Genomic DNA, 26,639 nt, shown 5'->3' on the forward strand with positions numbered 1-26,639 from the left:
TCAGCGTCACTCATCATCAGGGAAATGCAAATCAAAATCACAATGAGATATCACCTCATACCTGTCAGAATGGCCACTGTCAAAAAGACAAGAAATAACAAGTGTTGGCAAGGGTGTAGAGAAAAAGGACCCCTCATCCTGTGTTAGCAGATTATAAATCGGTGCTACCACTGTGGGAAAGAGTATGGAAATCCAACAAAATTAAAAAGAGAGCTACAGTATGATCTGGTAACTTCACTACTGGATATTTGCTGGAAGAAAAAGGAAATACAAATTTAAAACATATATAAGTATCTTTATGTTTATTGCAACATTATTTATAATAGCCAAGATATAGAAGCACTCTCAGTGCCTACTAATAGATGAATAAAGATGTGATATATATATAGATATAGATGGAATATTACTCAGCCACAAAAAAAAAAAATGAGCGGTGCCTGGGTGGCTCAGAGGGTTAAGCCTCTGCCTTTGGCTCAGGTCATGATCTCAGGGTCCTGGGAGCCTGCTTCCCCCTCTCTCTCTGCCTGTCTTTCTGCCTACTTATGATCTCTCTCTGCCAAATAAATAAATAAAATCTTAAAAAAAAAAAAAAGAGAGACATTGCCATTTGCAACAACATGGATGGACCTAGAGGATATTATGCTAAGCGAAATAAATCAGACAAAGAAAGACAAATGCCATGATTTTACTTATATGTAGAATGTAAAAAAACGAACAAAACAACCAAACTCATAAATATAGAAAATGAACTTGCAGTTGCCAGAGGGAAGAAGGATGGAAATATTTGTGAAATAGGTGAAGGGGATTAAGAGGTACAAATATGAGATATTTAAAAAAAAATAAAAAGACACTGGCCAAGGCTCTTCAGTATAATAAGCATACATTTTTACAAATTGTGGAGAGAAGAAACATGACGAGAGAGGCTAATATTCCAATACCCACTTGGTTTCCAGTGTTCACAAAAAAAGGTTAGTAGGAATTCTGTTGAGTGAAAGTATTAAAATTCGAGTGAAAATTAAAACATTAAATTGGAAATTGACGAATCAAGAGTGATGGTATCAGGTGAGCTTAGAATAGCTAACGGATCTACCCTCTGCTGATCCAGAAACTAACTGGCATAATCCCCAACCCCTTCAGGATTGTCTTTTTTGTTGTTGTTCCTTTTATACATTTCCATGTTTGTTTGTTTGTTAACATAGAATGTACTGTTTGTTTCAGGGGCACCGGTCTGTGATTCATCAGTCTTACACAATTCACAGCTTTCGCCATTGCACATACCCTTTCCAATGTCCATCACCAGCCACGGCTCCCTCCCCTACCCACCAGCAAACCTTAGTTTGTTTCCTGAGATTAAGAGTCCCTTATGGTTTGTCTCCCTCTCTGGTTTCCTCCCGTTTAGTTTTTAGAAGTGTGAGAGCATATAAATGTTGCAGCTGAAATTCCTTAAAAGTAAAACAAGGGGATACCAAGTAGTTGGAAAACATTTAGCCCATTTTTTTTTTTTAATTTGAGGAAAAAAATGATTGTAGCATCCAAACTGAGTACAAACTAAGTTACATCAGAGACATCCTATTTCCAGACTTACTCAATCAGTAGATGCTGGTAAATAATCTCAGTGCTTTCTCTGCACTCAGGAAGGTAAGCAGAAAATCACAGGTGGACACATCCTCTAGCTATAGGCTAGTCATGAGGCCTTATCAAAGAACAAAGAATGCCTTTGTTAATATAAAAGTAGATGAGCATGAAATATAATCGATAACAGATGGGATGTCTTAGTGGTGACTCGAAAGATATAGGAAAGAATGGTCAAGTAAGTTTGGAAAATGTTGGGTTAAACAGGCTTCTAAAATACAGGAGTGCTCACAATCTTTAACATGTTTTATCTATATTGTTGGGTTTTAAGAGTCTCTGTGGGTCTTCAAGATATAATATATGCAGCATTTCCCAACCTTATTTGACTACAGAAAGCCTGAGTACAGACCGTCTCTTAGGACGAGCGCTCCGGGGAGTGTCCTTGGCAAAGAGAAGTTGTGTCTGCGAGGTGTAAAGGTGATGTGCAGCAGCCAGGGGAGGAGGAGGGAAGGGCCACCAGCCAGCTGGGACATGTGGACTGATGTCAGGAAGCGGGATGCAGTGTGAGGGAGGACCTCCAGGACAGAGAAGTGTCCACAGCCACTAAATAGGTGGGGGTTGGCTGCAGAGCAGCGTGAAAGAACAGGCTGTGCCAGAACGAGACAGGAGTGGACCCCTGATGGCAGAATGTGCCTGCCTGCATGCAGTATGCAGTAGGCGGTAAGCACATGCATCATAAAATAACCTCAGATACAGTCCTGAACGGTCAGTGGCTAGCCTGACTTTGCTTTACCCGTGGCAAAGAACTTACACATCTCAGCCCCAGCATCCAAGGCGGTGATGACGGCTGTTAATGTAGAAAAAGAGGGAAAGCTTAGCAGGAACTCTAAGAGCAGGAACTACTATTTTTTTGAGCACTGACGGTATACTGGGCGTGAGTTTTCGTGCAGCCATTCTATTGCCATTTTATAGATGATGAACGTGGGATTTAAAGACACTGGCTTGTGTGAGGTGTCACAGCTACGTAGTGATGGAGTCAGGATTTGAACTCAGGTGCATTTAACGTTGATGCTTTTCTGTTTTCAAGGGAGGTTTATTAATTTCCCAGTCTTCGCTCTAAAAATAGAAGACTCACCTCCTCTCCTACTTCAGTTCTGTCTTTCATCCAGGACCTGCTCCAGTCTTGCCAGTTCCAGGGGCTGTCATTTTTTTTCAAGCTCTTTCTCTGAATTCCTAAAGCAGTTACCACAGGGGTCACTATTTTTAGCACAGAATTGCACACACTTTGGGGTACCTGCTGAGAGAGAATTTTTTCCCAGTGTAATCAGATGGCAAGAGGGAGAATTTGTTCCCAGGCTAATCAAGGCCCTCCAAGGCCTTGCCTTTTACTTCTTTAGCACCCGGCTCCCTGCTTAGGACGCACAAGTGCTGAACAAATGCAAGATGGTTGGGACGGACAGACAGTGTCAGAGCAATTAGGCTGTAATCTCAGAAACCCATTGATCTTCGTGATTAATTTGGCTGATCTTACTAAGTAGGCGCGGCCCCCTTTTTTTTACATCAAAAGTTTGAATAGTTGAATTAAAGTACAAACAAATAATTAAAGGATAAGTGAATGAATGTGCAAATAAATGGTTTGGGTGGCAACATAGAAGAGGGGTAAGGCTATTTCCAGAGAGTGCCCAATGTAACACTCTACCCTCACAGTTACTCGTCCAAACGAGTTTTGTTCATGTGAAAGTGATTGCAGAAGGTTCGGAGAAATGAACAGGTTTAAGGGAAGAGTCAAAGTCAGGAAGTATAGAAGGGCCAACGGCTTTAAATTCATTCCATAAAAAAGTGTGAAAGCAGTTGTTTAAAACTTGAAGAAAAGGTCTATGTGCTTTATTTCCTAATTGGAGGAATCTATGAATAAATTAGGCAATCACTTGACATAATTGATTTAGATCATGTGAATTCACTTGCGCTGCCTGAGAGGGTTAATTAGATCGATTGTTTGCGGCCCTTTTTTGTCTTCTGCCACTTAGTTCTCTTCCCTTTGTATTCCTCTTTATCTTTCTTCTGTTGTTTTTTAAAATTCCATCTCAAGAAGTATATATATTTTATGTATATTTAACTTTAATTTATAAAAAGTTTTTCCTTTTGTTTATAGAATGAGAAAAGTTGGAGATAAATATTTTTGCAACAAGTCTGTATGCTTATTTATTAATCCCATTTTCATTTTCCATAAATCTTTGTGCAGAGGACTCGTGTAGTTTGAGCATAAACCTAGGGCCATGGGAATTATATTCAAAACATGCTCGAACTGCTTGCTTTTACCTGCAGCAACATGAAATTGAATTACTTTACTATAGAGCTATTGGATTGCATGTGAGTTGTGACAAATATTGTATAAGCTGAATATTCAGAGATTTTGCTCACCTTGGGTCACACAGTCTTAGTTGTCATGGCAAATATCCTTAAGTGATACAAAAAAAACCCTAAATCAAAGAATACGACTCAAAATAAATTGAAGATATTCTACATAGTTTAAATGCTTGGTACAGACTCACCCATTACAGCTTCATAATTTATGTACATTTTTATCCACAAAGCAATTTTTGTATTTAGGTTTAATCAAAGAATGTATTAATACAAGTGCAATCTACTCTAGCTTAGTATGCTAAGACAAACGAGGGCCTTTAAAAAGCCCTATGTTCATGTAACCTGGTTTGTATAAAGTCCAACAGTGATAGATGTATAAGTTAACTCCTAAATGGGCTAAATTAACTAACTCCTTAAATATATAATCTGTATTCCTTTATAAAAAGTACTTTCAGTGCTTATCCATGCCCAGACCGTATTTTGGAAATGTTGTTATATAGAAAATGAGGTCACAAGGTCATCAAGGACAAGAATTTCTAAAGACAGCTCAGTCTAATCATCTACCCCACTGGAAGAACTGATGAGATGCTTCCTTATTAATGGATTGGAAATATCTATAAAAGAAGGTGATAATTTTGACCAGGTGTTCAATATATCATTACCATGTACTTTTCTAAGCATGTTTTAAAAGCATATTTTATCTTGAAGATAAAATGCTGGTATGGAAGAGAAGTACTTGAAGAAGCCTATTTGAGTGACAAGTGAAAATATTTTTTCTTAGGTCGGAGAAGACATTAGCTATGGATAACATAGGTAACACCGAGAGACGATCCCACAAGTTCACTTTGGATTACACCGTTCCCTTTTAAATTCACATCCTGAAATGTTAATTAATTTAGAACCTCCACGTTCTTAAAATAGGATTAAGAGACACACTTTAATAATCACTCCCTATTATCCACATATTCTTTGTTGTTCACGAGAATAAAGGAATAATTATCAAATACTTGACAAAGAATATCTTTCAAATATGAAGAGTTCTTTTTAGTAGTTATTAGAAAATATTTCAGTACAAAATTGGAAAAATGTATGCTCAGTTCACCAAAGAAAGAAATTCAGTTGGCTAGGGTAAAAGCAATAGACTCAACCTCACAAGTCAGTAAAACAATTGAGACAATGTATTGGCACACACTGGCAGAGGTTGAAACATACATGTCTCAGAATCACAGTATGTGTTTGTTGGGTTTTTAAATTGATGCTCCTTTACTGCAAGGCAGTGTAGTAATTGTATAAGGCACCACCATAAGGAATCTTAGCACTTAGCACTATTTTTATCTTTTATCAATAATTCTATTTTGAAGAATTATCCTACAAAAAAAGATCAAAGATTTAATCAAGATTTAAGTTTAAGGATTTTTCACTATGGTGAACTTAATTTCTGAGCAGTTAGAGGGTTTGTGAAATTATAGGCTACTGATCTAATAGACAAGATAGACTATTAGGCAGCCAATAAAAATCTTGAGACTATTTAATGACATGAAAAATGTTAATGATAAAGCATCAGTTGAGAACAGTATTCAGATATGTTACTGTATAAGTGTGTGTATATATATGAATGATGTAGAGGAAACATATCCATTTATAAATGGATACCCATTTATAAACATATCCATTTATAAATAATAGAAGGAAATGCAGCAAAATATTAACATTGGTTTTTCTCTTAAAGGTAGTTGCAAGGATAATTTTTATCTTTATACATCCCTGCACTTTTAAAATCCTCTAACACAAATATGTATCACATCTATAATTAGATTAAAGTCAATTGGCAGCAATAAGATAATTTTAAAGTAGAATTAAAAATCAGGTAATTCTGTTCATGGTAGAAAGAATTGGAGATATTTAACTCTGAAAGGAAAAGGAGTGTAGATTGTATTGGCTGATTTCCTAATATTGAGGACTATTACGTGGGAGACCAAATAAGAATATTTACGGGCAGGATGATATTTGTGTTACCAGATTTCAGGTCAATACAGAACTTTACTCTTTACCAGCTGAAATGGTATTAAACAGGAGCACGTTCCACTGCACTGCTCAGATAACCATACCAATGGTAGTATAATACACAGGAGTTTGTTGGTCATATGTAACATGAAATCCAAATAGGGCCAATTCAGTGGCTCAAGGGAGTCATCAAAGACCTACACTCCTTTCTTTTTCCCATCTGCCATTCTCGATTTTTCTGGCTTTGTCTTCATGTTTGTTATGTCAGTGTCCAGTGCTGTCTTCAACGATCGTGTCCATGTTCCAGGCAAAGAGAAAAAAAGATGGGGAAGAGCCGAGGGTAATAGTGCAATGCCAACATTCCTCCCTTTATATCAGGAAATCCAGCATTGTGCGAGGAGCGCTGCCCAGCAAGCTTCCATTTTGATCTCACTGACCAGGAAAATGAGTTTGTTGGTGGTTGCTGGTGGCACTGGGTCACCCAGCCAGTAGTGCCATAGCTCCCCTGTGAGGAGGTGAGCTTCTGGTCACTGCTAGCATTTCAGAAGTGCAGAGAGAGCCTTGTATGCATTGGGCAGAATTTCTGAGTTCTTTTATATCCTTATCTTCAGAGACCATTATTCCAATCCCATTTTGATTGAAATGTATAATCCATAGAAAAGCAGGAAGAAAGAAAGATCCAATTCCCTATCCATGGTCAAGGTCAAGCTTGAGTAATTATTATTTAGGTTGGAGCAGGGCAAAGAGTCAGAATTGTTAAGGGCAGTGATGATACCATTTCAAACCAGAGAATTAGCAAAGGCACAACATTTAGGAAGGAGATAACCCAGATGGAACAACAATAAAATATTATTTTTCTTCTTCTTAACAACCTAAAGCAGTAGTTTTAAATTTATATTTTCATATCCTGAGTTACTAAGACAATTTCTGTGGCTGAAGCAAGCAAGGATATTTTTTTCCCCCTGTTAGTTGCTAAAGGCACAGGGTCTAGAGCCTATGAGTTTTACCAGAACCTACCAAAGTATCCAAGACACGAAAAAACTATTGGCTCTGAGGTATGAAAATAAAGCCAGAAATTTGAAATTAATAAGTGTTTGAATATCCCTAAAGTATAACCCCATGCTGATTTTACTAATTGTTACATTTATAATTCATAAAAAACATTATTACATTTGAAAACAGTTATTTTGGGATTTTTATTCCAAGTCATAAGAATTTCTAGGTATTCACAAAGATTCCTAAAAAAAAAAAAATCAGTAAATATCTATTAAATGAGTAATTCATACCCAAATAATTTAACTTTTCCAAATCTCTTTTGGAGTTTTACAGCAAAAAGTGTATTTATTAGAAGAATCAGGGAGCAAGGGGAGGAGGGAAAGGAAATAGGGTGGGAAGATGGACTTCCCCTTCCTTCATCCGCAGTCTCTGAGGCCTCCAAAGAAACCCCTGGTCTAAGAAAAAGAGATTAAAAATTTGCTGCCTTGGAAGTCGCTTTGGACTCTGGGTCTATCAGCTTTCCATTTTTCCTATTAGTATTTTCTATTATCTCAACCTTGTTCAAGATGCTTAATATACCTCAACACCTTCCCAAAAGATAGTGGATATTTAGTATGTATGTGTAATCATCTGTTCTGCAAAAGGAGCCTGATTAAAATGAGCTGATCTAATAGATCAGTACAAAACACCATCAGTTCACTAGAGTGTGAGAGTGTGTGCAGACCTTTGTGCAGCCCATTGAAGGGAAAGGTGGTGTTCTCTGGGTTGGAGAGACAGCCCATAAACCTCCAAAGCTAATATCCTCTAATAAACAATGAATCTGGATGACAACTTTTCAAAATCTATTACATACTAGTAGCCCTGGTTTTGCACAGTTTGCATATTAAACAGATGATAGTCAATTCTGGGCAGAAATATAGACAGTATTATATATTTCAATTCATGCCAGAAGAGAAATCTTTTGATAGCACTTATTGGAGCCAAGAACAGAAGCAGCTCAGCAATCCCCAGCCAGAAATCAGGTGCCAAAATTAATACATGCAAGAATAAAATGGGCTGCTGTCTTAGTGTAAAGTCCATAAGCTCTAGGAGAAACACGCATATAAATCCTGAGTAGCTCGGGTTATGAGAGCTGGAGGGTTACAGTTCAGTTCCCGGCTGGCCAGTTAACTTTACACGAAGAAACAATGTTGGAGTGATGGGAAAGTATTTTCTGCCCAGCTGGCTCTCTCACAAGCATGTGCAGAAGTGCCAGGAAGAGAGCAGGGATGGTGGTGTTCAGTAACGTAAGCCCTGCACATGACTTGGATATAGCAGGCTTACTTGTCAAACGTGTGGGTGACACACAGCTCTGCAGTCTGCTAATGCATTGGATGACAGAATAGGGATTCAGGAAGATCTCAACAGGGAGAACTGATGAGCAGCAATTCAGAAGATTAAAATTAATAGGGATAAATGTAAATTCCTGTACTTGGGTTTAAAAAAAAAAAAAATCACATCTGCCTCCTGCCTTACTCCCATCCAGCTCATTTTCCACACTGCAGTCTGGGTGATCTCTTTAAAACACAAATCCGATCATGTCACTTCCTTGCTAAAAAGCCCTTAACAGCATCCCATTGCCTTGAGGTTAAAGATAAAAGTCATTAATGTGGTTTTGGGTTCCTCCATCACTGACCCCATTCTTTCCACTTCACCTGGTCTCCCACGCCCCTCCCGCTCACATGGAATGCTCCAGCTCTATGGAAGACCTTTGGGGTCCATGTATGGGATCTGCTTGGGAGTTTCCGTGTTTCCTCTGTCCAAACATCATCTTCACACTTCCCCATACATCTTCAGGTCTCTACTTAAAGGCCCCAGAAAGACCCAATCCGTAAACTAGGGTTAGTCTCTTCGTTACCTATTTTTGAGGCCCCCTAATCATGCTTCTTTAATTCAACAAATATGTAGCCAGTGCCCACAATGTCCTAGGCACTGTCCTAGACCCTGGGGACAAAATGGTGAACCAAACAAGCCCAGGTCTGCATAGATCTTATGTTCTAGTGGAGAAGATATCAGGCAGGAGCAGCAGAATGAGGACATAGCAATGGAGAGCTAGAGCTGGAAGCCCTACGTCGGTTAAGGTGTCCGAGAGGCCCCCTCTTTGAGGATGTGATGAATATGGAGATGTGAATGAAGGGGGACCGTGAGCTCTGTGGCTATCTGGGAGAATGGCACTGCAGTCACGGGGAAGAACATGCCCCGGAGCTCTGAAGAGGGACGTGCGCAGCATGTTTGGGAAACTGCAGAGAGGCCAGAATGAGCGGAGTAGGCTGAGCAAGGGGAGAGCAATGAGGTTGGAAAGTCCCCAGGGATCAGCTGAGGCAGTGAGTAAAGGCGATCATGAGTTTTTAGATTTCCTTCTCAATGGGATCACAAGCTCCTGGGAGGCTCTGAGCCTGGGACAGTTGTAATAAGATTTTTGTTGTGTTTATTATTTTAAAAGGATCCCAGTAGCTTCTGTGTGGAAAATAGATTACAGCGAGTAATTGCAGAATCTCAAAGATCAGCCAAGGGTTATTAGATCTGTCAGGGTGAAAGCTGAAGGTAGCTTTGAGGGAGAAGATTTGTTAATACTTCTCACTGTACTTGTGATAAGTTGTGTGATAGAAACGTGGCCGGTTCAAGGCTCAAACTGTTTTGTTCACTTCCGCGGTCCCAGTGCCTAGCATGATGTTTGGCACAGAGGTCTTGTCTCTCCATAGATCTTTGTGGGACAAAGACCTGGCTTAACAGCAGTTAATACAAAAAACACTTCAGGGTGTAAGTTGATAGTAGCCCACTTTGCCTGTCAAGAAGTTACTCCGGTCTTAGGTTGCATTAAAAAGCCAGGGGTTGGTGGGGGAGTGAGGTGAACAGGGGAGATATGAGTCCCAGGGCACTCCATGCTGCTTCTACTATTTCAAGACTATTGACTTGATCCAACACCATTTCCCCCCCTATCTTTTTAGTGACGAATCCCTCAGTCAAAGACCACACACTGGATTCTGATTCTGAGGTTCTCTCTGCTAACTTCATTCCTATGTTCAAGCAATAAAATTCTCTATGATGTCACTTGGATTTATCTCTTTTTTTTTTTCCCTTTCCCACTGCTCTGACATCATCTGAACAAGAGTCCACACCTCTCCTTGGCAACAATTTCCAGGTGTATGAGCTTCAAAACAACTTAGAACAACTCTATGTCTTCTGAGAGCATCAACAACCATTTTTAAGAGATATCATGTGCTCTCTTGTGTAGTTTGTTATGAAATTCTACTTCAGCAGGTAGTGGTGACTAGTGAAATATATTCTACTTGATGGTATAACCATTAGCAAAATCTTACCTCTTTGACTCCCATCCTAGAAGGAATTTGTGCTTTGAAATCAGGAAATCTTCAGACTCCCACTGCCCCACTTGCTAACTTTATGACAAAACCCTACTGAGCCGCAGTTCCCTCCTCTGTAAAGTGAAGATAATAATGCCCAACTCACAGAGCATTTGTAAGCCTTAATAGATAACATGTGTTAAAATGCCTAGCATGATTTCTGACTCATGTAATACGTTTGGTTCCTTCCACCTTATCCCCATTAAGGATAGAATCACTTTGTGGGAATAGTGAATATTATAGGTGAAATTATAGGTGTGTTGTTTGGCTGGTTAATAGTGAAAATAATTGTTTATTATGTGATTCACAGAAAAGCCTCTGCCCCCTTTTTCTTGGTGATAATAGAAATATTTACCAAGGGCCTAAGAAACATGAGCATTTTTATGGTGTGAGTAGTAGAAACAATCCATCCCTGATAGGTCCCAAGAATTCACAGATAGGTTTCCTAAAAACGAACTCACACAGGTTGTCTTTTCCCTGTCACAGATTTTTAAAAAGAGAGACTCCATACAACTAATCTCTGAGGACCTTGGGAATCTGTAATGGTTTATCATGTGAAGATGAACAAAATCTTATCTTTCCCTTTATTGAAGTTGCCCACAAATTGGAGGGAAACAGAGTAGAAAATGGTACATTTGTTTGGAGGAAAAGCTGAAGTATCTCACGGGGGAGAAAGAAATGGAGAGAATAGTCTACAAAGAAGAGGTTATGGGGGGAGCTGGGCCCACGAGAAGTAAGTGTATTTATACACGTGAAGCAACTCCAACTGAGGTAAAGGCAGATGAGAATCACTCTATGTGACCTTGATAAAAGGTAAATAGAGGAAAGTAGAGTTCAAATGTTGAAGAAAGGGTGAGAAGATTAAATTACTTGCTCTGCAGTTTGAATTTAGTGAAGGTTTGGGGTAGGTTAGAAAAATAATGAAAATGATACTTAGCACAGGTCAATCTGAGTATGGTAAATAAATAGTATAGACTTGGGGAGATGGCGGTAGGTCAAGAACAAATTGGAGGCAGTTGCCAAAGTTCAGCCATGGAATGGTTAAAGCCTGGGGTCCAGCAGCAAGGACTCTTGGAAGGAAGACTCCTGACAGTTGCTCATAATGATAGCATGTGTACTGGACAGGGAGTAGTCCTGAGTTTAGACATGGTTTTCTTTCAGTCTACAGCTGCATTTTCCTTATGGTTATAATGCCAAAAAATATTTTTTTAATCCTATTTTCAGCATTGATTACATGGTATCCCTTTCTGGGAGAAAAGTGGGTAATGAGACGTCCAAAGAATATTGCTCTTGGTCACTGATCACATTCTCAGCTCCGAGTCTCCCTGGTGCATTCTAGATGATAGTTAACCAACTTCTCTGTGATTGAGGAAACTGGTTTCAAAAAAGGACAAAGATGTTTCAATTAAAAAAATAATTAGAACTATTTTTGTAAAAATCCCAGAGAAATTAAGCAATACTATACCATGGAGCAAAGCTAGATAGTTAGAGTGTGTAGAGTACCAGAGAAGAGAGATTTGCACAGAGAGTGAACTCCAGGTATATTTAAAGCTTCTGTCGTAAGTATTACACAGAGTACTGATCAGAGTACTTATGTGAGAAAACAACCAAAGCTGGGAAAATAACTCCCCAAAATATCCAGGAAATAGTACCCAGTTTTTGTGCATGACAAAAATAGTACCTGTTCCCTCCAACAAGATTGGAGAAATCGTAAAATCTATAAGACATTGGATAGGGTGTGCATAAGGGCAATGCCTCTGCAGTAGGGTATTCTCAGCCTAGAGTAAAGGCTATTCTGGTCCTGCCCAGAAAATCATAAAAGCAAACTCCAAAAGGATAAACTCTTTCCAAGTGATTCAACTATATCCCAAAGATATAAAAAAATACTCAAAGGAATATAAAAATGCCAAGAACCCAACAAGGTAAAATTTGTGGATCTAGTATCCAATAAAAGATTATCATGCATACAAAGAACTATAGAAATATGACACATAATGAGAAAAATCAATCATTAAAACCAGAACTGATGCATATGTTAGAAGTTGCAGACAAGCACATTAAAAAATTATTGTGATTGTATTCCATGCATTCAAAAACCTGGAGGAAAGTTGAAGATGTTAGTCAGAGGTATGGAAGATATTAAAAAATCATCTGGAAACAAAATGTTTAAGATCCAAGATGAAAAATACAGTGGACAGAATTAACAGCAGATTAGGCATTGCAGAAAACAAAGGCACAGCAATAGTAAAAGACGCACAGAAATGAACAGTGTACTGAGGGACAACTTTAAGGTGGCCTGAGGTACACGTAATTGGAGCCCCAGATGAGAAAAAAGGGAGACCAAAGAAAAATATATGAAGAAATAATTGCCAAATTTTTTCTAAGTTTAATGAAAGCTAAGAACCCAAATCCAAGAATAAGTCTCAAAAATGCTGAAAGGATTCAGGTCATACAACATATATTCTCACTATGGTGGAATTAAAATTTCAAAAGTAGAACTCTGGGAAATCTATAAATATTTGAATCAAGAAAAAAACTGAGAGAAAACACAGAAGGTATTTGAATTGAATGAAAATGAAAACACTGTGTATCAGTTTGTGCAAAAATAAAAAAAGTTGTGGGAGGCCCCTGAAAGGACAATTTACAGAACTGAACTATTAGAAAATGGAGAAAAAAATCTCAAATCAATGACCTCAGTTTTCACTTTAAGATAATAGAAAGAATAGAGTAAATTCAACCCAAACTAAGCTTAAGAAAGGATATCATAAAAGAGTAAAAATCCATGAGGTGGAAAAAAATTTTTGAGAAAATCAGTGAAATCCAGGTCCAGTTTTTGAAGAAGGTCAAGAAAAAGGGTGCCTTTTTACCAAGACTAATCAGGATAAAATAAGACACATGAACATTATCAGGATTGAGAGAAGGGACATCGTTATGGATTCTACAGATAATAAAAGAATATTAAAGCACTTTATGAACAACATACTTGACAACTAAGATGAAATGAAATTTCAAATTACTTGAGGGAGACAAACTGTCAAGTTCATGCAAGAAGAAATAGACTGAATAGCCCTATCGCTATTTAAAAAATAGAATTATATTTAAATAATTTCCTACAAAGAAATCTTTAGGTCTAGATGGTTTTCCTGGTGCATTCTACTAAGGAGGGGATATATGAATTCTACAGAAACACTTCCAGACAAATAAAGAGGAGGGAATATTGCCCCAATTCATTCTATGAAGCTGGTGTTACTATAATATACCAGACAAGGACATTAGAAACCAACAAAAACAAAAAACAAAAATGAAAACAAAACAAAACAAAAAAACCTCTTTAACTTGATATCCTTCATGAATTGATACAAAATTATGTTATAGAATTGAGCAAATTGAAACCAACCATGTATTAAAAAGATCACGTTCAAGTGGGGTTTATTTTAGGAATGCAAGTTTGGCCTAACATTTGAAATCCGTGTGAGTCACATATTAAGAGACTAAAACACAAATGTATGATTACATCAGTAGGTACAAAAAACGGTATTTGAAAGAATCCAATATTTAATGAAAGAAAAAAAATTAAAAAATATTGTTTGGGAATGAACTTGTAGAATTATGAAGGAAAAGAAAATGATAAAATGCAAATTCAGGATTGTGGTTACTTTTGAATAAGGAGGAAAGGGAATAAGATTGGAATGAAGCACGCATGTGTTTCAAAGGTAAAATAATATTCATAAATCCAGTAGCTGAAACACAGTATCTGTTTTATTGTCTTTTATATCTCCCCCATAAGTTATGGATATTTTAATGCAATATTTAATAAAAGCAATTTTTAATGCTAGTGGGGGTTTTTGTTTTTGCTATCCTCATGTAACAGAAAGACGTCTGTTTGCTCTGTTTGCTGTTTTAGAAACTCGTCACATTTGTGTATTGAAAAGAGTATCCTCTGTACCAAGCATTTTGGATTTTTTGGAAGTGTAACGTGATGTTTTCCATAAACAGAATGAACTGCATGTTTAAATGTCACTACCATGTGAAGAACAGCAATGAGATTAGTGCCAGCAAGCCATCAACTACAGAAGCACTAAACCCCAGTGGTCAGTTCCGTATAACTCATTGATTAGAGAAGGACACTGGGATATGACTATTCTACCAATTCTATTTTTTTCTGCAGTTCACCACTTTAAATATATGTGAGTTGATATTTACACCAGACAGTTCTACTGTGTTCTGTTCTTTCTCTAGACCTATGCTGGACTTGGACTCAGTAACCTTTTCCTACCCCTCCCTTGCCAGGATTGAGTCTGCAAATTACACCACAGGAATTTTCCTGGGTTTGTAGACACGTGTGTTTCAACATTCATATAACCATATACAGAACACACTAAACATATGCCCCATTCATTAGCCTAGAGCCCGATGGTAAAGGGACATATTCAAATTGCTGCTTTCTTTACTCCTCCGTATTCTGCATCCATTCACTCAACAAACATGAATAAGAAGTGCTAAGCATGATTCGAAGGTAACAAGGAAAAACAAGACATAAACCTTCCTTAAGGTTTTCATATTTTAATGTACAACAGATCCATACACAAATAATTGAAAAATTTACAAATGATGTTCCCTAAGCTCAGCCTAGGAAGATGACTTGGAGAAGATGACATTTAAATGGAATCTAAAAGCATACGTGCAGAGCGGGAGAATGAATGAATTTTCATGATGATTCAGAAGGAATTTGATGTGCTATTTGTATATCGTGCAGATGCATGAAGCTGCGTAGCCTGTTCAGAAATATACTTCTGTGCAGAGAAGTGCAAAGAACCTAGCAAAGGTGGCGGTATTTAAAAGGTGATCAGAATCATCTTTTGTGAGCCCTGCTCCTGCTCGATTTCATGATGAGTTTTTGCCATGCTCTGAGTTGCCCCATGCTGGAAGTAAGGGGCAGTGTCCACATTTTACAAATGAGTTCAGTAAGCTTGAAAAAGACTAAGTAATTAATCCATAGCCACATATGTAATTAGTGTCACAGTCCAGGTCCCTTTGACATCAAAGCTTGATCTCTTCAACTCTTTTCATGCTACTCCCTATCCATGACTAAAAATGATGCCCCAGGTGCTAAAAGTTGTCAAAGACACTAATTGCTTTAAACATTCAGCCCCCTAAAACCTTTATTTACTTTTATGGATCATCATATCATGTCTGTCTGTCTAACCTACTGTATTCCTAAAGCTTATTCCTCTTCCTATATTATACTATTATTACTTTATTATACTAGTTATTGCATTGTATCGATGTGTTATTTGTCTCTCCTTATTAAACCCCAGCATCAAGTATTTGATTTTCTTTAGAAAGACAGTATTTATTGCATAGATTCAAAACAATTGACTTAATCAATTTATGAAGGAATGATTTTGTTTTTCTGATGTTCTTTAATGAGTTCAAGACAATATTATAAAGAACATAGAGAGAGTGTTAGATTTTCCTAACTTAGATTTAAGATCTAAGATTCATGGAGAAAGGGAATTCAGAAGAGATCCCTGAAAAGTTGTGAACCGGTGAAGAGGTGGGTAACTATGAGGGAGTGGGTCCCTCATTTTTATCTCATGATACTGTGACTGAGGGATGCCCTATAATATCAGAAGAAAACTTCCACTGTTGAGTTCCAGTTAGCTTATCATCAAAGCTGTGCTTTAGGGGAAGCTTGCTAAGAGAAATGGTGAGATAAAAATTTATATCATCATCTTACATTAATTCCCTAACTCTCTTTTCAGCAAAAGCCTTGATTTGTTTCCTTAGTTTTGTGGGGTTTGTTTGTTTGTTTCAAGAGACGGAAGAATTTTTCCACATTTAAGAATTAATAGTGCTGAAAACTCAAAAAGTCTCCCCGAGGAGAAGCAGGATCCCAAATGCTCATTGACATAAGAAAACACTATAAATTAATGCCGTAAGAGCGCATGGTTATTAAGAAGAGAACTTAATTTACAACTTGAAACAAGTTCGTATTTCTTAGAAATTCTGGAAATCAATCAGTGGTACAGAAATTGATTTACTAAAAGAGAAGAAAATTGATTCTTAATATTGGCAACTACACCAAATTTTTTTTTTTTAAGTTCTGAAGGGACATCACTTGAAAACAAGTTTATCAACCATCGAGGAATTACTTGGTATTTAGTTTCCTAGCAAACTATCCAAGGAGAAGTATTTATGGCCTCATTAGAAGATAGATTTTTATTGTACCAAACATCACCTTCAAAACTGCAATCTCTATTATGTCAAAGGCATGGAAGTAGAAATTGGATGAAACAGAACTCTGTATGTAAAAGGCAAGCATTGCATCATATTTAAGAGTGCTGCTTTGCACCACAGTATCTCAGTAGGAAGTAGTGGGAATCTGAACACATTTGCATATTCCCATTCATGACATAGTGTTGGCATTCTCAAAAAGAGTAACTGTAGCTGATGGCAGTTTTTATCTGAAGAGATTTGTACATGTTAGCAGTATACTGTCTTCTGTCAGCTTAAGTAGAGCATATGGGGCCCATTAACTTACCAAATCTGCCACTGTTCTGCAAATTTTTATTAAGCAAGTGCAGCCTCTAATAGTCACTTATGTTATAGAATGTGTATCAAATGCTATCAATAAGCAAGAGAATTGTTTTCCCCCAGTGAGAAAGCATTTGAAGTGTATGAGAAAGCTTGACAAAAGAATAAAATATTCTAAATGATCACTGTACTAGTATAAATGTATCCTACTGGGAATCCAATGTATGTATTATAAGCACTTTAATGTTTGCTGCTAATAAGCTCTCAGAGTGCCATCTTTTTCACAGATTTTTCTCCCCATATTTTCTGAGTTTATGGTTTCTCTCAATTCTAACAATGATCCTGGTTGAGATTAAATCAAAAGACACTGCGTGTTTATCCACAGTTTTAAAAAAGTTGGTCTAAGTTTTGAGCAATTCTAATTAGCTTTAAAAGACTACAGCAAAGACAGCTAGAAACAGAGGCCATGAGGCTGCTCTGCTTTCCCAAGGAAGTCTTCCTGAACGAGAGGATGCACCAGGGAATTAACAAACATCCAAACCCAAGAGTGTCCTCCTCATAAAGCACTTTACAAGAATTAAATCAGTGTCCATCAATCTTGAGTTGAAGGCCAAGAAGCATGAGCTTAGTACAGAAATCCCATTATCCAAATAAATTCAGAGATAAGAAGAGCAAGCCCCAGTGCTCTCTAAGTATTTAATAACAGTTACACTAAAAATGTCCATGAATTTCATCTTCAGAAGGTTTCCACATTTTACCGATAATGCTTTGATTCCTGTAATATCCCTTTAAGTAATCAAGAGCAAGGAGTACCTGTCCTTGAATAAAACTGAAGGATAAGAAAAGGAATATAATAGGCTCTGGAAACTTGAATAAGAAAAAAGAAAAGAAACACAAAAGAAAAGGAAAAAATGAACAAACAGAAAAAAGAATCCGTCGTCAGAACCAGAACAAGAAACACTGAGTCTTGATCCATCAGCACTCTCTAGCTAGATGCATTTGGTGCCTCACCATTTTAGAACGGAAGACCTTTACAACACCCATTCCACTCATTTTTCAATCTCTTATAAATAAGGTTTTAGTCTGAAATGACACACCTGTCATATTCCTACTGCTACTATTCCAATCGCTGTGCTATCCAAATATTATGCAGTGAAATGAGTAGACTTAAGCTTCAGTCCCAAGAGATAACCTTAGAGTAGCTCAAAGGTAATCTGAGTTATAAAGGAAGTTGAGTATTAATTATAACACTTGTCATTTTTTAAAAAACTGGTGGTAGTGTGTATAATTTTACCTCATTTTCTCATTTGCTACTCTTATTTAAATCACTTCCCAGCACTAAGCATGTGCATAAAGGATGATTGTTCCCAATTTAACCTTTTAAATAAAGTGTATTCTATTAAATAAGTCATTACAGTCCCTTCTCTTTTCCATTATGTTTATTCATTTATCTTCTGTCCTAAAGATAGACATCTGTGTCACTGAATATTTTGGAGAAAGACCCCTAATTTTTATGCCTATCAGCCATTTGGATTTTCTATACTGTTTTTTGAAATAGTGCTCTAAAGAATTTCAGATTGTCAATTAAAATAATGATAAGTATTCCCACTTAGAATAATAGAGAGTGTGCAGTCAAAAAGTTAAGGAAGTACCATGTTTAACCTAATATGGTTGAGGAATTTGCAATACTTAAATTGGCTTAGATTTAATGGGATAGCTTACGTCTGTCAAAGAAAAAAGACAAATGCAAAATAATAAAATCTTTGTATGAATCCCTTCTCCAGAATAACTGCACATAATAAGAACATATAGTCTGAAAACCGTATTTCTTTACCTTTCTTCCACTACAAGATGAACTAGGAGACAGGTGAGCTGAGAGGTTAACCCTGCTGTGGGCGTTGGGTTATCCGTGAGAGAACAATTTCAAAATACCTGCCCGAAGGCATTGTATTCTCTCAAGTGTTTCCCCCTCTGTTCCTCTGTAATCCCAGGAAGTGAAATCATAAATACCACCACCATCATCAAATGCACAACCTTTACCACTCTCACAGTTTTCATGTGTCAAAAGTTTTCATTTATTGAGAAATCTGTACCTAGCCCACAGTGCTCGATGTTTTCGTCTATTTTTGTCATTTACTCCCACATCTCTTCATGGGGTGTTTTTATCTAAACCTTTTACACAGGGAAACTAAGGTTGAAAACAACTTAGTAACTTGCCTGGTAAAGCTGACATTCGACTCATATCTATCTCGTTATTAGCTGGCATGTTATTCTTCCTTTCTATATAGGTCCTGCTTAATAATGATGATAGCAGTCTGTATTTATTAAGCACTTACTAAATGATCTTCTAAGTACTTTGCATAAACTTACACATGTAATCTTCACTACAGGCCTATGGAAGAAGCAATATTATCCTCATTTTTTTATGATGGTATTGGGGCCCAGGGAGTTCAAATAAATTGCATATGACTAGTAAGTTTCCAAGTCGAAATTGTAACTCAGATGATTTCTCACTTGTGAAGTGGGGGAGAATATTTTAGCTAAAACCCACTAGAATGCTAAATTTCCAAACATATTAAACAAAATTATAACTAACACTTGATTTTTATCACCACAGAAAGATTTCTATTAATAACATATATTCAAATAAAAGGATAATAGTTTTCTAACATGTAAGTTTTTGTCAAGTGTTTTCTTCTATTCATGCAACGGATTGATTCAAAGAATATATAACTGGTTCTTCTATGACTTATCACCAGTATAGCGGCGTGGTGAAGAGTGCGACATTTAAGTTCTCAATCCTCCACATTGGAGGCATGCTTCAGTTTCTTTATCTGTGAAGTAAAGATAATAATAGTATCCATCTTTATAGTCATCATGAAGATTAAGTGAATTATTAGCCCTAAAGTACATAGGACAGAACCTACACATTACAAGTGCTGTATAAGTATTAGCCACTAGTGTTACTATTTTTAAATCATCATAGGTTTCTAGTACTTTTTTATTTGTACTATAGATTCTACTGTACATTTTTTTTAGACCGGAAAAAGCCAGAATTTGGCCCACAATTGGAGAACTGATGAGTATGGACTGACATATCCAACTGGAAATATGAAGAAAAGTCTGATAAGATTTTTAAGAAGTTAATAAAATACTAGGAGAATCACAGACAAGTAGTGTTGTTGTCTAGAAGATAAATAGTGGAAAGATCTGTGTATAATAACCGGGTTGGTGAAATACGACCGAATGGTGCAGGCAAAGGAAGGAGGAACATACTCCTGTGAGGCCTCTAGTGTTAGGGAAAATGGAGGGGGTCTTCTTTGTCAGCAGAGTTCACGTCTCATTGCTCAATCCTTGAGCACCAGGTCTTTATAGACCAACATAGCCAGCGGCACATAGCAAATAATGGACAACTACTGTTGTATATTGAAGTGATAACCCGTGCAGAGAGCTTAAGGATTAAGAACCCCACATCTCTATTTTTGAGAGATGTTGGATAATAGCTTTCATATAGTGTCATTGTGGAATATTGGTATCAGCACAATTCCAGCCTCCTGAAATGAGCTGAGAAGTATTCCCTCCTCTGAATTTACTGAAAGCATTTCTGAGGATTGGTGTGATTTCTTCCTTAAATGTGTGGTAGAACCAGTGAAGCCTTCTGGGCCTAGAGTTTGGTGTGTTGGGGGGGTGGGGTGGGGGCAGTTTTAACTACAAATTCATTAAAAACAACAACAAGAAAAACTATAGGGCCATTCAGATGTTCTATTTCTTCCTACGTAACCTTTGGTGACTTGTGACTTTCAAAAATTTGCATATTTCATCAGAGCCATGTTAATCTAGGGTTGATTTTTTTTTTTTTTTTCCCCACTACCAAAGCAGGGTTCTTTGTCTTCTTCCCCATGGCCCTGAATTATGAATCTTTACTCTGGCTATTAGGACGAGGCACTATTCCCAGCCCTGTGTGAACTTCATTCACTCTTCCCATTATACTTTTGGGTAGTTCTTGCCCAGGTCTTAGGCAGTTTCTTCACGTGTGTGTGATAATCAGTATATTCAGCTAAATACGGAGATCTTCAGCAGATCTCAGCAAGAGTTCTGAGTAAGTCTTTCTTCTCCGGTTCTCCGCCTGCAACTGGCATCTGCCTTATCTTCCCTGGACACCCAGGTCCATGTGCTCAGGCTGGGGCATCACAAGGTTCTGCTCTGTTTCCCTCGCTATACCACAATCTGGAAACTTTCTCCAGGCAACGAACTGGAGCAGTTACAGGATTTACCTCACTCGCTTCATCTCTGCTGCCTAATGTCTAATCCCTGGATTGCCACTGCTTCCTGTTTTATGTATTTAATTTTTTTTCAAGAGAGATTGTAAATCTGTTCCCTTTTACTCCAGATACTCAAGAACTAGAGTATTGAATATACACACACACACACATATATATATGACACTCAAAAAATTTTATTATATATTACACATCTCCAGGCCCATGAGTTTACTTTCTCCTTTCGCACTCATGAAAACAATAACCTAATTAACAGAGCTGAAAGTACTGAAAATTAAAAGAAAATAAAATTATATTCAGAGACAATCTAAGGTGTGTGTATAATAAATATATAAATATTTTATATATATATATATATATATATATATATATATAGAGAGAGAGAGAGAGAGAGAGAGAGAGATGTATCTTCTTAGTTGCCTTTTAAATATCTACCAAAAGATATGAGGTGCCCAGGTAGGTAGGCCAGGGAACAGTTTTTCTTCTCAAATTTTTTCCAGTAAAAGATTTAACTTCTTATGAATTTATTTCAATTTATTGTTCAAAAAATGGCTGATTTACAAGCAGGCCTGATCCTTGTCTCTTTTATTTCTTCTCAGTGTCAGATGAAAGCAAAGTCCACTCATTGGCTGCTCACAAACCGGGTAAGAAACTCCTTGTAACTGACTTTATATTCCCCTTCCTGGAAATTGCTGGCTGTGTTCGAGTAGCAGTTGGAACCTATTTCCATCCACTAGTCACTGAAAGGCTTGCTAATTAATACATGAGATGTCTCTGACTTCCACAAAGATGAATTATTGCTTGGCTGTGTGTGTAGTGGCATAATGTATGCTGACTCAAAATCTTTGAGAGGAAGGGATAAAGGTTTCCAAAAACTAATAATTATAAAACCAAAAATCTTAAACCTGCTTGCCAGCTGAACACTTAAAACAACAACAAGGAAGAATTATAAGGAAAATCCAAGAAAGTTTGAAACTCTTTCCCATGATGACTTTCACATTACAGTGGCAGAACAAAGAGCTCCAGAACAAATATGGTCATTTCTCCTCAAAAAAGGAATCGTTTTTTTGCTTGTCATCAAAGAAGATCACACCCAAGATGGCCATTTTATCTTCCTTTAGACTGAGGAATGAGCTCCCTCATTCCTGCAGGTTCTCTGGAGAGTCCACAAGGATTTCTGTGAGTTTCCTGGGTCTTTCTCTGTTATGTGGGAGATTCCTTCCTGTCGAAAATCCAAGCTTTTTCTTCACTGCCAAGTGGTTTTTCTTCTCCCCCCTTGTCCTTCATTGTTGTTTGGTTTTGTTTGTTTGTTTGTTTGTTTTCCGCATTCATTGAAAACACTTAGAGCTACCAAGCTTGCAAATACTACAGTGATCCCTTTCCTCTAAGGGTGTATTATTTGGGGAGTTACAATTTGACATCCCCCTGTTTCTGAAACAAAGAAAGTCCTTCCAGTCACCAAGTGTCTCCTGTGTTTATGTGCTAATTATGTTTCCAGCAGTAAGTGGCCTTGATGCCTCATTACTTCCATCATGTTCCAAGGCAAGATTATGATTTTTTTTTTTCTTTTCCTCTTTTTCCAGATTCTCTTGTGAGAACAGCAGGGAAGGGCTGGTTCACAACTCTTAGATTTTTTTTTCTTTTCTGCTTCTCCTAATAAAGAGCCTAAGAGGTTAGATCACCGTGAAGGAAAAGATTTCTCTGAGAGCGCTAAACTGCAGTGTTGCTTTCCCCCATCATCCTTGTCCTTTAAATTCTCCAATACTGGAAATATTTTTGGGAGCCTGAAAAGGAAGTTCTCATGACCAAGGAATCCCAAGGATAGCCTATATTATTTTCATCTTCAGTGTATCCTAAATGGTACCGCTTATCGTTAGTTCTGTTACACAGATTAAGACTTGAAGATTAAAGCCTTTCTATGTACTGGGATGGGCTTCAAGGTTAAAAAAAAAAAAAAAACCCACACGCACACACAAAAACCAGTTTTTAAGACTGTTTATCAATCTGTTTTTTTTTTCAAATGAGCAAATAAACTTTCTGAATTTTTTCCAGAAAATCTAATCTTATTCTGATCTTAATTTCCAAACAAGTTTCTGTCAGCCAATGACTGAAAGTTAATGGTCCTCCTTTTAAATGAGAACATTGTTACCTTTGCATATCACTACAGTATGTTACTAAGTTGAATGATATGCTTTTATATAGTGTGATATAAAACACAGTAAAAAAGAATTACCCAAAGTATGAAACTTGAAATAATTTCCAAATTGAAAAAAAAATGACAAATATGGCATAATTTTAAACCTGTCAGGTTAACTTTTATATAATATGAACCATGCTGCTTTAAATATATCAGGTGTTTTAAAGATTTCTGATGCTTAATGAACTGCTAGTACAACATTCACCATTTTACATTTCCAAGTCCTCGTCTAACCTTATCACGGTGTCATTGAGCTTTTCACTGGCCACCTGTGGAATCAGTGGAAATGCTGAGAACCACCAGAACATAGCTCACTCTGGAGCAAAAGTGGCATGTGAGAAAACCCAATATAGATGGCTAACCAATTACCTAAAATTCTATACTCTAGAGTTATATTAAGTGAGAGCACTCTAAAACAGTAGAGACCATCCTGAGAAAATATAAAGCAGCATTAAAGAAAAATCTACAACTAAGTTTATAAATTTATATACTCAAGAATATACCCTCTTCCATTTTTTATATTTATTTGTTTTAGAAAATTCATCTTGAATTATAACGATCCTCAAAAAATTCATCCCTCATCTAACCCGCAACTCCCCTACACGTGTAGCACTTAGGCAGAGCAGTTTCTGAGGAGGGGACCGTGATGGAAAAAGAGGGTTAAGGATCCTTTTGCTACTGGTAACATCTTTCATTTACTAAAGTCATCTTGAAAATTCACCTAATATATAACTGTAGCCTCAGTGTGGTATAGTCTATGACCAGTAAGCAAGTTAACAGCAGGACTATAATGTCTAATGTTCCATGGTCATACTCTTGCCAGTGTTAAAAGAGATCATTCATTGTCTTTTCATTTTACCTTTTCCTTCCCCAAATCTTTCCTCCAGAATATTTAAGTGAAAAGGTGATATCTCTTTGCTAAAAAGGAAGAGTATCTCCCTCTGTCTCTTTTTAATTATAGCAATGTGGGCAGCTTTCATACTATCCAAGACCATCAGGAAGTTAAATTAAATTGTATGTGCTGACCTGATCTATCATCCATCTTCTTATTTGGGGTGATAGTCAACATTTTAATAAATTCATCTGAGTTAAAGCTTCTTCTGAGTCAGCTACTTAGTGTGTAGAGAGCCATTTCGTGCCAAGTTCCATCTGCTGGTCTGGTTTGGGAACCTCCCAAATTTGTGACAATATTTTTGGCACCCTTTCCTTGGCTTAATTTTTAAATGGTTGGTTCTTCAAAGCTCCGATTAAATCAAAGGCTCAGGTAAGATAAATCTTTCTAATATTTTCGACCTAAAATGTAGTGTACCCTTACCCCTTCTGGAATCAATTCGGTATTCTTGAGATTTTTCTAACAACCTACCTCAGGGGTTCCCCGAGTGCGTAGCGTCTCATGCCTTAGGTGGGATGTCTGGCAGGATGTTCTGTTGTCAATCTTGTATGGTCCTCCTCCAGCTATGAGAGGAATTAATGTCTCTGGAGTGTGGAGACCTACCCAGAGAGGTTAGGAACAAAATGCCTTTTAGTGGGTTCCTTTAAGAAAAGTCGCTAGTTTCAGAGAGCCTTAAAAATAAAAAATGTGTGTCCTTATCTTGCTCATTGACAAAATTTTGACAAAATCCAAATTTTAGTAAATGCAGGGGGTTAAAAAAAAAAACTTCAGCAAAGTGTATATTTTAAGCGATAAAAGCAATTTTTAATGATATCAGTATTCTGAGGGAACATTAGAATCCAAAGAAAATGACCTCAAATTTGGCATAGCTTTTTTAAAATTATGCTTTAATTTTGACTATACAGCCTCCTAAACTATATCTGCGAAGGAATCATTGCTTTTCTTTCCCCTAGATACTGAGCTGGCACCTAAACTAATAGCATAAAGCTCCTCCACATTTTAGTCAGAAAGGACTTATAAATTTTACTTTTTTACTATGTCTTAATTTTTTTGTTTTGATTTACTGCTTGGAGCTGTTTTAATATGTATTGACTGTCTGCGGAGATCTTTGCTGACCCAGCTCTTTAAGATGATGCAGTACTGAAGAAAGCCGATGAGTTCTTCTTTATGAGCTCTGACATATTAATTAGCAAAATGGACTAAAAAGCTTTCCTATTTCTATTTTAATTTCGTACATTCTAGAACACCTGTCTATATAGCTGTAAAGCAGGCAAGTCTGTAAAAGTAATGGTTGGCAGTCAGTCCAGACCTTTTCTGAGATAAGTTTATCAATTAATGAGCAAATATGCATTAAACAGTCTAGGGAGATAACTCTGTATAGGTGCCTTGCAGCCACCAAGTTTGTGGATATCTTAACACGTTTTACTAGTAAGGAAGCTGAGGCTCAGGGTGTTTTAGTACTTGTTCTCCTGACTTGTAACTAGCATGGGATGAGCTTATGACCCTAGATACTGTGTGGCAAAGCCCATGCTTTAGCCAATCTTCCACCAGCATGTGTCTAACACTTCAGTCCCAGCGACTGAGAAGAATACCATCTAGTTGGAAGACATGATACACATATCAAAATAGCTCATAAATTCTTACCTTCTGTAACCTATGACTGAACAAGGAACACCATACGAATAATTTCTCTAGTAAACAATTGTAACTTGGTGAGCTTGAGAGGGACATTTCATCTGATCATTCTTGACTTTGTTTCCCTGCATGTATGTGTATTTATATATTTATATGGAAGTGTGGGCCAAGTTAAGAGATGTATAAGAGAGAAAATATGCATGTGATGTGCATGTATTATGTATAAATCACAGCAAATGTGAATGGATGTGCATCCTTATGGCAAAGGCTGAAAGTTTAATATGTAAGTTGCTAACTTGGCAGACCTTACATTCTGTTCTAAATGCATTGTGTGTAAACTTTATATTTAGAATGTTCGAGTGTGGCCAAAGAAATCTCTAGATCTTTCCAAAGAGATAGAACTCTTAAAAGCAGAAGGTGATCAGATAATCCCTTTAATACAAGAGCAATGTGTTATTAAATGACATTTCATAAATTTTGTTGAGTATGCATTTAAAATTTGGAGCACCGGATATAGTCATTTTTCATCAGTCTGAATTGGATTTTTTTCTGGCCTTTTTTGGTTATTATGGATGAGGAACTAAATCTTAGAGTTAGTGGATAGTGGACTTAAACTCTGTTTCTTTTCTCTTCAATTGGTTAAAGTAACACGATATGGTTATACATTTGAACAAAAATCTTTATGAGGTACTTTCTAAGCTTTTGTCACTTGTTATGTTGGATAAATATACCTTTAGACACAAGAAATATATACATTCTCA

General features: G+C 37.1%; 1 protein-coding gene across 4 annotated transcripts in view; it reads left to right on the forward strand.

Moving 5' to 3' along the window:
• PARD3B (par-3 family cell polarity regulator beta) overlaps positions 1-26,639 on the forward strand; it is a 1,046,926-nt gene that overhangs the window by 648,056 nt on the left and 372,231 nt on the right. For 3 of the 4 annotated variants that reach the window (XM_032354007.1, XM_032354009.1, XM_032354010.1), the window contains exon 16: positions 21,754-21,798. The exons of the other annotated variant lie outside the window; for it this stretch is intronic. In XM_032354007.1, coding sequence (XP_032209898.1) covers positions 21,754-21,798 — 45 coding nt within the window. The remainder of the gene's footprint in view (positions 1-21,753; positions 21,799-26,639) is intronic. 4 annotated transcript variants of the gene reach the window in all.

This window comes from Mustela erminea, chromosome 8, assembly GCF_009829155.1.
Source record: "Mustela erminea isolate mMusErm1 chromosome 8, mMusErm1.Pri, whole genome shotgun sequence".
In the NCBI taxonomy this organism is placed as follows: domain Eukaryota; kingdom Metazoa; phylum Chordata; class Mammalia; order Carnivora; family Mustelidae; genus Mustela; species Mustela erminea.